This window comes from Salvia splendens, chromosome 8 (genome assembly GCF_004379255.2).
Source record: "Salvia splendens isolate huo1 chromosome 8, SspV2, whole genome shotgun sequence".
In the NCBI taxonomy this organism is placed as follows: domain Eukaryota; kingdom Viridiplantae; phylum Streptophyta; class Magnoliopsida; order Lamiales; family Lamiaceae; genus Salvia; species Salvia splendens.
The window spans coordinates 30,322,915-30,335,664 of record NC_056039.1 but is presented as its reverse complement, the minus strand read 5'-3'; the positions used below and the strand labels follow the sequence as shown (position 1 = coordinate 30,335,664).

Genomic DNA, 12,750 nt, shown 5'->3' with positions numbered 1-12,750 from the left:
ATTAAATTAATTAATCACAATGGCAATCAGTGTTATTGAAGAGTAAAAAATCAATCAATATTATGTCGATTGTTGCATATATTGGATTGTCCGACGGATCAAGATCGCATTATTATTTTAATTACGAATGTGTTGTAAATTACGTGGACGTTCGGTTTAAGTAATAACACATGATTGATAAAACAATTTAACTTAATCAAATACTATTTTGTTTGCGCAATTAAACTTAGTGATAAATAATTTGTCACACACATATTCAATTGTGATAAACAATCTAACTTAAATTAAATGTTTAATTAGTTTTGATTTTTTACATCTATAACTACACTTAATCCTCACTTAATTCATGCACACTCTCACATTCTACTTCTCTCTTTTTATCGCGATAACTAGTATCACGCCCGTGGGATGCACGGGTCATTTTAATTTCTTCATATTTATTTCATTATACGGAATAAAATTTGTGAAATGATAAACAAAAGAATATTCGACATCCTTTTACTTTGGATTATACTTTTTCAATCACGTTAACCTCACATGGCCACAAGAGTGCGTTTAAATGCTAATTTTTTTTAAAATGTCAATACGATCATATTAAAATTTTAACAAATATTTGTGTTGACATTTTAATAAACTATCTTGACATTTAAATATCAGACTTAAAATTAAAAAGCATTTTAATCCTGTGAAAATATGAATTAACCGTTGAATTATAATTGTAGGAGTAAGTTTACGTTGCAATAATTTAAGATTGCACTGGTGAGACACTTCCTAGTCGAGCTTCATTTCATTGCAATATAGTGACCCTATACACTAAAAACCCAAACCTTGAAACCTAAATTCTAAACCCTTAACTTTAAGATATACTCATCATGACCAACAAATGAGTCAAATATCAATAAAATTCTCCCTCCGCCCCAGTTCAATTTTACTTTGTTGATCACTTATTCTATTTTGGGGGTTTTAGATTTGTATTCGATATCTTACACTAGGTTGGCATACTTGATAATCCTTACTGATAGTAGAGGTTTTTTTACCTGAATCTTGGGTGTAAATCCGATTATATGCACATATCAAGAAAGTGCAATTTTAATTAAAAAAACATGATGACATTCTGTTTTTTTTTAATTTGTGCAAATCTATACACATATAAAAGAGAGTTTTGGATCAATAAGAGTCGCTCAATCGATACATTTGAATCATAAACCATAAACACTAAACTCTGAACTCTAAACCATAAATACTAAACCCTAAACCTTCTTAGCTTCTAGATTTGAGATCAATTAGAATGGCTCGATACACTTGAACCCTAAACCATTAATCATAAACCCTAAAAGCTAAACGTTGAACCCTGGATCTAAACCGTTACCTTCATCTCAATTATATGAAGATATGTATTAGTATTAATTTTCATAAACTTTCTCACTAACTCTTCGCCTAATTATCATAAAAATAAAAAAAATATTTCCAACTTCTAATTTTATTGAAATATACATAATAATTTATTATTTTCTATTATCATAAAAACATTTAAATGTCTTTTGTGATTCAACATTTAAATTCCACAATTAATATTACCCTACCTACATTATAAGAAAAAAAATCTGTCATTATAGCTTTGAATGCTAATCAATTTTTAAATTTAATATTCAGTTTTCTGACCTTATTAACATACTTAAAACCTGTGTAAAATTCATGGTCCAAACCTGTGAAGAGAACTCCATAGCCATCGTCAACCCATGAAGAAGAGCCAAAAGCTCCGCCTCGAAGGCCGACGCATCTACAAGGGGCGTGCAAAAAGGCCCTCAAGAGAGAGCTATCTGAACCACGAACCACACCCCCACCACAGCCTGTCACGTCGAGGGTTTAGGTTTTAGGGTTAAGGGTTTAGGTTTTAGGGTCACTCTATTGCAATGAAATGAAGCTCTAATAGGAAGTGTCTCACCAGTGCAATCTTAAATTATAGCTTTTGATAAACAATATCTTAAATTAATTTTACATTTCATATGCTACACAGTTGGGGATTTTCAGTCTTTTGGTATATTTTAATAATTTTCAAAAAAATGTTCTTATTTTTGAAATAATTTTATAAAATAATTATTATTGTTGGATATTTAAAATATATCTATATATACATATATAAAATGGTAGTTTTGGAAAAATTTAAAATAATATTGTTTTAATTAAAAATTATCTATCAATTGAAATTATTTTTATTATTTGAAAGGTCAAATAATTATAACTCTATATATAAAAGGAGAGTTTTAAACAAATTTAAAATAATGTCATTTTAATTAAAAATTTATATATAAATTAAAATTATTTTTATTATTTGAATGGTCAAATAATTATAACTCATTTACATAAATGTTTAAAACTAAAATACCAGTACCTAATACCCTAAATAGTAAGCTCATTAACAATCCATATTCCTCAATTTTAGTTTTACTCCTATTGTCATCACACTCCATCAAATGGCGTGAGTAATGGAATGTGATCATGGGGAGCGCTTTGGCTTTCACTTCTTATAACATTCATTACCTTAATTTTATTATTTATAGAGATTTAATTTCATGTCTTTTTATATTCTTATTTTGTGCCTATAAAAAAGTATCAAGTTGTGTATGGATTACACACCAATAAAAGCATTCTCCCTCATCTCTCAAACTCTTGACATTTTTTTGTGTATTTTAGGACCACTATATTGCTTGATTCTCGGAGCTCCATCAACTTTGTCGGTGCCTACAACAACATAATTTGTCTTGTGGAAAGAAGTCTTCTCTCGATGCAATTATGGACAAAAGTTATAAAAGTGCATTGTTTTTGTTCTTTTCTTTTTTCATATCTTGATTATAGTGTGTATTTATTAAAAAACAAACATAAGACATTGTGAGTGTTGAGAATTCAAGAGAAAAGATTTATAGGGATGAGTATTGTTCATTTAAACGCATAATATATAATTGCGAGAATTAATGTGGCAACCACAAATTTTTTATTTGACTTTTGGGATGATTTGCACATAAAAGGGCCATAGTTATTATTTCGAAATAAATTAACGATAATTCAAATACTCCTAATTAAATGATATGGTTAGATATCAATATTCCAAGCTTTTTTTTTTAAATGGCCGAATAATCTAATTTAGCTAACTTATTCATATAAAAGACGAGTTTTAGGGTACGTACTATATGGGTTTAAAATTATAATTATATTTAGTATTAATAAACATGTATAATAGTTTATATAAATTCTGGAATACATAATGTAAAGGGAAAATTTATTTAAATACATAAGTAATCGATATCATTTTAATACAAAGTCAGATTTAATGATTCTTAAAACCTTAGGAAGCTAATTTCACCTCCAATTTTATTTGATTTTATAACTTTAGGGTAGATAGAATAAATGGCTAAAAGTGCGTAACTATTTTAGAGTTATAACAAAAGTTTTCTTGATTATGTCTTATTTATCGGAATTCCAGTTTTAATATGCTTTCAACGATAAAAAAAATTCTATATCAAACTGATATTATCCCTAATTAAAAAGATAAAAAAGTTATATCCTACAACTGATCCACTTTCGCATGTCCGATTTTTAATTATTTTAGGAGTTTGTGTCACAAATTAATTCACAATTAGTTGTAGAAAAGTTTATATCACTAACTATTCTCGATTGCAAAAGTTAATACCATTGCACATATTTGAGAATTTAATAAAATAAAATTTTGAATGTCCATTATAGAAATAAAGTCAATTTAAATACAAAGTTAATCTAATATAAGATGCTCGTTGTCCTCATCAGAGTCCTCCTCTGTTCCTCGTCCATTCAAATCAGGTATGTCACTCTCTTTCTGGCTTTCTATCCATTATCTAAATTTCTACCTGAATATAGTAAAATCTCATAAATTTTTTCAACAACAAATTTAGGAAGAACAAGAAAAAATTGCACGAACCCATTCACATTTGGCATGCGATCTCTAATAACGCAAACCGAAATTTAAGAGAGAGAGAAGAAATTTTTACAATTCAGAGAATCATTATGCACACGAAAGCTACGAAGGTCGAAGGGAAAGCATATCAAATTTCACTCTGTAATTACACTGCAAAAACAAAATTCGAGATGAAATACATATATCAATGCAAAGCTTTGATGTTGCTAATAGGCAATGAAAATTTATAGGGATTTACATAAGAGTCTCTTCATTTCAATTAATCATTCTTATTTCTATGTAAATTCTTATGAGTCCGTTCATTGTCTGTTAGGCTTATAAATAATCAATGGCAATAATCATTATAATAAGCACAGTTTAATATGATGGCCGTTTTTAAATAATCAATGGCAATTATCAATGGCATAATTATTATAAAACGCACAACTTAATGCTCTTAATTAATTGGCTCTCCTAATAATATCATTATTTGTGTGATTAGCCTGCTGTAAAAAAATTGCTTAGTGATACAAATGAAGCTTGCCCCTCTACTTCTTCCTATATGCATATGTAATGCCTCAGCTTTTCTTATTTGCATTTATCTTCCTTGCACAAAATTATTATTCAAAACGTCCCAAAACTCAACTTTTATATATGTATAGATATCGAGTTTAATTTTTTCTACTTTTGGAATACTCTCCCTGTGTTGAGTGAAATTTTTCGATCAATTTAGATATGAAACCACTAAAGCCAATACACAATTGTTGTCATACTTAAATTTCAATGACTTCCATGTGGTCGAGTAATACCACCAAACTCAACATGATGCCATACCGAAGTTATGTTAGTTTTTAATTATGTAATTTTTTTTTTCAATTATGTAATATTAATTCTTTCTTTTAATATAAATTAGCACTCCTTGTTTATTTGTAGCTAAGTTTTTGCCTCAAGAATGAGATACTCTTTCATGATTTATAATTAAAAACACATCCTTATAAGGAATGGATTGCATCCCCTAATTTTACTAACCCAACGGCCAAACCAATCATCTGTTTTTAAAACAATTTTAATGTTGTTGGAGATGAGGTGGTTGGGAAATTGCTTATTACTACCTCCGTCCCCAAAAATTTATCCCACTTTGACCCGACACGGATTTTAAAAAATGTAATGGAAAGTGAGTTGAAAAAGTTAGTGGATTGTGGGTCATACTTTTATATATTAGTTTTATAATAAAATGTGAGTAGGAATGAGTTAGTGGAATATGAGGTGCAGTACCAAAAATAGAAAAAATTGAAATGGAACAAATTTTGGGGGACGAACGAAAATGGAAAAATAAGACAAATTTTCAGGGACGGAGGTAGTATTATGAATCGAGGCCCATTATATGCCCCAAAACTATGAATTTGTAATGGGCTAAAGAATAGAGGGATTTGTTTGGTGTAGGCCTATATGGTCTTCTTAGTAGTGTGAAGCCGTGAACGGAGATGGGATAAACTGAAATTTATTAGGGAGTGTGAGGTGTTGATGGATCAGGTGTGGGAAAGGTCATGAGAAGCTCAGCTACGGCCCAGGAGCTTAATCAAGCTCATAATCGCGAGGATGTTCAGTAGCCGTAGGATTAGAGTTAGTTAGATGGGATCAAATCTGAGCCATTGATCTCAACTAGCCGTTATGTTCAAATACTTGTATAAGTAGTTAGTTTAGCTGATTGAGTTTGTGACTTAGCTAAAATTGTATCTCTCAAATTTCAATAAGAGTTTTCTTGGTTTCTCAATTGCTCTTCACCATTCACAAAGATCCTTACAATTGGCGCCGTCCGGTGGGAAGAAAGTAAGCTGAAATTTTCTCCGATACATTTTCCGGTTGGAATCGAATCCGCGACGAAGAGATGGCATCAAGATTTGAAGCCGAAAAGTTCACAGGCAAGAACGATTTTGCCTTGTGGAGGATGAAGGTGCGTGCTATGCTTACGCAGCAGGGTCTATCTTCGGCTCTGACGAAAGGAGCGAAGGAGACGACGGATGGAAAGGAGGCAGAGGCCTCGGATGGAAAATCTGATTCGAAAGATGCGGAGATTGAAGCGAAAGCATTCAGCACGATTGTGTTATGTCTCGGAGATAAAGTTCTGAGGGAAATATCCAGAGAAACTACAGCGGCAAGTATTATATGAGTATCATTGATGATTTCTCCAAGAAAGCCTGGGTCTACATATTGAAAGGGAAATCAGAGGCCTTCTCCAAGTTCAAAGATTGGTGTATTGAAGTAGAGGCTGAGAAAGGGCTGAAGCTTGGATGTCTAAGGACTGATAATGGCTTGGAATACCTATCAAGAGAGTTTGATGATTTCTGTAAAGCTAGGGGCATCAAGAGGCATAGGACAGTCCCCATGAACCCCCAACAAAATGGGGTGGCTGAGAGATTTAACCGAACCATTCTTGAAAGGGTTAGGTGTATGTTGCTTGCAGCCGGATTGGAGAAGAGATTCTGGGCTGAGGCAGCTTCTACAGCAGTGAAACTCATCAATAAGTGTCCTTCATCTAGCATAGGTGGAGATATTCCAGATAATAGATGGTTTGGGAGATTTGGGAGCTATGAAAATCTGAAAACTTTTGGTTGCTTGGCTTTTGCACATGTAAAGCAAGGCAAGCTAGATGCTCGGGCTCTCAAGTGCATTATGGTTGGATATCAGCCAGGAGTGAAGGGGTATCGGCTATGGTGTGTTGAGCCTAGAAATGGCAAAATTATTGTGAGTAGAGATGTCATTTTCTGGGAGCATGAGTTGCCTTTCAAGAAAAAAACTGTAGTTTCAGAGATTGAGCATGAAAAGGTTTCTGAGGTTGAAGTGGAACATGAGGGAGCTCAACAGTGTAAAGAGCCTGAGATTGCTGATGCTGTACAATCTCCACAGCAGGCACAAACTTCCAGTCCAGTTGCACCAGATAGTTGGAGACTAGCCAGAGATAGAGTCAAGAGAAATTATAAGCCTTCAACAAGATATTCTGATGCTGAGTATTTGTTCTTTTGTCTGATGGTGGCAGAAGACATAGAGTATTCTGAGCCTGGTACGTATGAAGAGGCTGTACAGAGCAAGGATTGGGAGAATTGGATGCAAGCAATGGTGGATGAAATAGATTCACTACTTAAAAATGGCACTTGGGTGCTGGTGGAGAAACCAGATGGAAGGAGAGTAATAAGCTGTAAATGGATCTTCAAGAAGAAGATAGAAGCTGTTGATGGTGATAAGGTCAGATACAAGGCCAGACTTGTCGCTAGAGGCTTCACACAAGAGCATGACATTGACTATGATGAAGTGTTTTCCCCGGTGGTGAAGCATACATCAATAAGGATATTATTGGCCATTGTAGCTAAGAAGGATTGGGAGCTTGAACAACTTGATGTCAAGACAGCTTTTCTACATGGTGATTTGAAGGAAACCATATGCATGGCACAACCTAAAGGTTTTGCAAAATCTGAAGAAGAGAAGAAAGAAATGCATAATATCCCTTATGCTAATATTATTGGAAGTGCTATGTATGCAATGATAAGTACTCGGCCAGATATAGCACAAGCAATCTCCTTAACCAGCAGATACATGTCAAATTATGGGAAAGAGCATTGGTCTGCTCTGAAATGGCTGATCAGGTATCTGAAAGGGGCTGCTAATGTTGGAATTTTGTTTGATGGAGAAAGGGTAACTGATAATGATGCTCTAGTAGGCTGGAGTGACTCTGATTTTGCAGGGAACTTGGATACTAGGAGATTTCAATCAGGATACTTGTTCACTCTATTCGGCTTTGTGATAAGCTAGAAGAGCAGTCTTCAAGGAGTGGTTGCCTTGTCAACCACAGAAGCTGAGTTCATGTCATTGACAACAGCTGTGAAGGAGGGATGTTGGCTCAAGGGAATTCTCAAGGATTTCAGTATAGACCAGAAAACTATAAGCATTGGTTGTGACAACAACAGTGCATTATGTTTGGCAAAGCATCAAGTCTACCATGAAAGAAGCAAGCACATTGATGTGCGGCTACACTTCATAAGGGAGAAGATTGAGGATGAAGAAGTGAAAGTCTTCAAGGTTGCTACTGCTGAGAATCCAGCAGATATGTTAACAAAACCTTTGCCAAGATCGAAATTAGACTTTTGCATGAAGATGGTGAATCTGCAGAGAGGACAGATTACTTGACAGTTGAACCATCAAGGTGGAGTTTGTGAGGTGTTGATGGATCAGCTGTGGGAAAGGTCATGAGAAGCTCAGCTACGGCCCAGGAGCTTAATCAAGCTCATAATCGTGAGGATGTTCAGTAGCCGTAGGATTAGAGTTAGTTAGATGGGATCAAATCTGAGCCATTGATCTCAACTAGCCGTTATATTCAAATACTTGTATAAGTAGTTAGTTTAGCTAATTGAGTTTGTGACTTAGCTAAAATTGTATCTCTCAAATTTCAATAAGAGTTTTCTTGGTTTCTCAATTGCTCTTCACCATTCACAGATCCTTACAGGGAGAATAAGTACAAATATACAATTGAGAAATTAGTCACAAGATTTAAAAAAATTAGAAGTCTTCATTTTCTACACGGACAAGAAAAGTATATTTAATTTTTTGAGAATACAATTCTAATTAGAAGTCTTCATTTTAGTAGTCGGCAGCCGCAATGCATGTGATGTGACGACTTGCCTGTGATATTGCTCATTTCAGTTATTTATAAATTTAAATTTTACACTTTATGTTAATGGTAAAATACATAATAAAGGATATTTTGGTTTAATATTCCATATTTCTACTTTTATGATTATTATTATTTATTTTCTTTTTATTTGAAAGGATCAATAATGATTCCTATCAATCCCGTGTGACTTAAATTCTTGACATACGTGATACGTCCTTGCAATTTTTATTTTTCTATTTTACATCTACTTTAATTTTATTTAAATACACGATTTTCACTTTTATTTTTTCTGTTCAAATATATACTACTAGTTTTTACTCTTATTATATAATTTACTCTCAATTTATCTTTACTTACACTCGTTTTTTTTTACACGCTTTTTCTTTACATATCCAATTTTTGTTATATTTATTTGCTTATAGTTTTTTTTATCAATTTACTTTGACAAGATTTTATTTTTCTCTTATTTTTACTATTTCATTTCTATTTTAATTTTACTTCCTTTTTTTATTTTACATACATGATTTTTACTCTTATTTTCTAATTTATTCTCAAATTTATTTTCTGATTTACTTACACTAACTTTTTGATTTTTGTTTCACACACACTTTTTGTACACACCTTGAAAAAATCTTTTAAATGTGCAATTTTAATGATAATCATCATATTCATATCTAATTTCATCACTCATTATTTTATTATTTCTCTTTCGCTTCTTTCTGCTATCTCATGCATTTTCCTACAACTCATAGGATAACTATTTTTGACGAAATTAACCCAGAAAATACTCAACAACTTTTAAGAGTGATTTGGGCTCCAAGCTTCAAAATTTTAGCTTCGTCACTAATTAATTAGGTGGAATGACTATCTATTGTAATTAGTAGTATTATTGAAACACAATGCATATATTTCAGTATCCACGTATGACAGTTAATTATAGCTACTATAGTTACTAGTGTAACAAAATGTTCAACAACAAGAGTCATTACTGTTTCTGGCTTTCTGCTATCATCATTATATAGAAAATGAGAATTAATTACCCACCCGTCTCATTGAAATTAAAGAGTCTCATTTCTCACTTCACATTAAATGAAAAATAATTGATAATAAAACAAAATAAAATAATACAGTAGATAGATTGTTATTACACCTTGTCGCCTGCGTGAATTCCAAAGAAAAAACTTGAAAGTACCATAATTATTCCCTACGTTCGTGAAATGTTGTCCAGTTTTTCCATTTTAATCCGTCCGTGAAAAGTTGTCAACTTTGCTTTTATTCTACTTTTGGTAAATGGACCTCACTTTCCACTAATTTTGTATACTCACATTCTATTATAAAACTAATATATAAATGTGGGACCTTCACTCCACTAACTTTTTCAACTCACTTTTCATCATATTTCTTAAATCTCGTGCCGAGTCGAACTTGGACAATATTTAATGGACGGAGGGAGTACAATTTACACATACTCTCTTCATTTTTGAATAAGTGCTTTATATATATAGAATATAAATTATAATTATGGCATTTTTTCTACCAAGGGTCATTCCAAATTTTCAATTATATAGAATATAAATTATAATTATGGCATTTTTTTTTCTACCAAGTGTCATTCCAAATTTTCAATTATATAGAATATAAATTATAATTATGGCATTTTCTTCGTTTCACTTACATTTAATTGTAGTAATTCTTTAAACTTGATAATTAATTATATTGATTTACTATGATGATTATTAATAATATTATAAAGATAAGTTCTTTATTTTTGTAATACTTGGAATTTTACATATTTAAAACTACTAGTTAAAACATAAGAATGAAACCCTTGAACCCAATCAATATTAAATCATGCACCTATGTCTGCTTTCGTAAACCAACACAATTACACAAGCACAGCCATTCCATTTTTGATTTCATAACTAAACCCACTATAAAGGTTCTAAAACTAATTACTACTACTACATTTTATTAACGACTTAACGTAGCCATGCAAATCCAAACGCTTCATTAGTACTAGCATTATACAACTACAAGAACAAGCATACTAAAGCACGAAACGCCGACGTACTAACAGAACATAAACACAGACACAAACCAATTGAAAATCCTCTATAAAAATAAGATAGCTTGATTGACTAGTAGTGACATGGCAGTTTCTTGGCGGCTTCAAAGGCGAAGGGTCCAACCGTAAAGAGCTCAAACGGCAACGGCTTGGGCGGGGCATCAACCGGCTTGCGGAGAAGGATTGCGCCGAGGGCGCCACCGTGGAGGTTGGTGGGGACGTTACAGGCCGCGGAGGGAGACGAGACGAGGAAGACCTTGCACTTGTGGGACCCAGAGGTGGTCAGCTTCTGCGGCATGAAGAAGAAGTAGCCGTTCTTGTCGCTCGTCTTCGTCTCCACCATGCCCGTCTTCGAGTTGTTGCATTGCAGCTTCACCACAGCACCTGAACCATAAACTTAAATCAAGGTGGAGTTTTGCCTTTTCTTGCGTTTTGAAAATATACAGTTAAGGACGCTAATTTGTATTTATAAATAAATTAAGAGATACAAATAAAGCAAAAAAAATTAAGATTTAGTGGACAATTATGCCCTCAACTTAAGGACCTTTCTATGCACCCTCAATTTTGGTTAATTTTCAAAATTTTCAACGTATCTAATTTTGTGTCATAAGATAAATTTGTTGTAGCGATAGGTACCGGCAAGAGGAGTGGCTCCCGTGAGAGTGTCGACTCCTCTATACTTGCAGGACTTGCAGTAGACGACGCCTTGAATAGCCACCATCTTCCTCACGGGAGGGTGAGACGGGGCCGGGGCAGGGGGGTGATGCTGGTGTGGTGAAGGAGACGGATGAGGGTGGGTTGCTAGGGTGGCGTTGGCGGTGAGGAGGAGAGAAAGGACAAAGGAATTGAACAAAGAAACAGAAGGCATGATGTTAAGTGAGCTGAGGAGCACAGTTGCAGGGGACCAATTTATTTGTAGTAAAAGAGTTTGGTGAATTAATGTTGTTTGGTGTTAATTAGAAGAGCTTTAGCTAGTGTAATTGTGCAGAAGACAGATGGCATCCCACTTCACATGCATAGGATATACATAGGAGCATTTATCAACCTGTTAGTACAAGTTTCCAAGGAATTTTCTTTATTGTTATCCTTGAAGTGATGATATTGTGAAATAGTGAAAACTTATATGAGATTCATTATTGAAATTTCAATAAAAACCATAATTTCTATGTGCTGAATTATGTATAGTAGTGTAGTATACGTAATAGGGCGGCAGAATCCTGAATACGGTGGCTTAAAGGGGATATATATATACACATTTATTGATAAATGACAATTGCTACAAAGCCTGTCTAGATACGGCCTCAAATAAATAAGAGTCCTCCATTATTTCACAAGGTCAAATTTTTTCTAGTAATTTTTATTTTTGAATTTATTTAACACTATATTTTTTGGTACATTGGAATTTTATTTTTAAATTAGTTGCTTGTGTTTTGGAATGTTTAACGTTAAATATCTAATTTCATTTTTTTAATAATTTTTTGATAAATGAACATTATAATTATTATTTATAATTATAACGTGAAATCATGATGTGCTCGGATGTACAAGTTTCTTGCTAAAGATGAAGCGGCGGGATGTACACGAGTAGTGTTGCAACTTGCAAGTCAAAAAACTATGCAAAAGACACTTGGAGAATCTGATTTTTAACCTAATTATTTTTATTTTATTTTATTTTGTGATTTTATTTGCAGTGGTAATTTTCAAAGGTGAATGATCGAGATTGTACTCATTCAAGTTAACTTTTAAATACTGTTTTACAGCAAAATTAAGGTTATGCAATATGCTCTACCAAAAGTAAACAGAACGAATTGAAGACAAGTGATGTATGCCACATCGGTTAGAATACAATATTATCTTGCCTATATATTGGCAAAACTTACACTACAATACCGCCGTGCGTTGTAACGGGGGCTTGTGACCCAAGTGGGGGCATCAAAGTGATTAAACTTTTTTGTTTTTTCCTCACTAAAAGTAAATACTCCATTGCCGTGAGAGTGTGTGTGTAAGAGGCATGCATGTGCTGTTCTGCACATGCACTTTAGAATAAGAGTTGATAAAAGCTATATATTTGATGTACAATTATCCTCATTT

The 12,750-nt window shown here is 33.2% G+C and overlaps 1 protein-coding gene across 1 annotated transcript; it reads right to left on the bottom strand.

The window, feature by feature from the left end:
• Positions 1–10,453: 10,453 nt before the first annotated feature.
• LOC121744137 (pistil-specific extensin-like protein) lies at positions 10,454–11,527 on the bottom strand. Its single transcript, XM_042137578.1, has 2 exons — positions 11,296–11,527; positions 10,454–11,043 (listed from the first exon to the last, which is right to left on the bottom strand). The coding sequence occupies exons 1-2, from the start codon at positions 11,525–11,527 to the stop codon at positions 10,733–10,735; spliced, it is 543 nt and encodes a 180-aa protein (XP_041993512.1). The 3' UTR covers positions 10,454–10,732.
• Between the last annotated feature and the right edge of the window lie 1,223 nt (positions 11,528–12,750).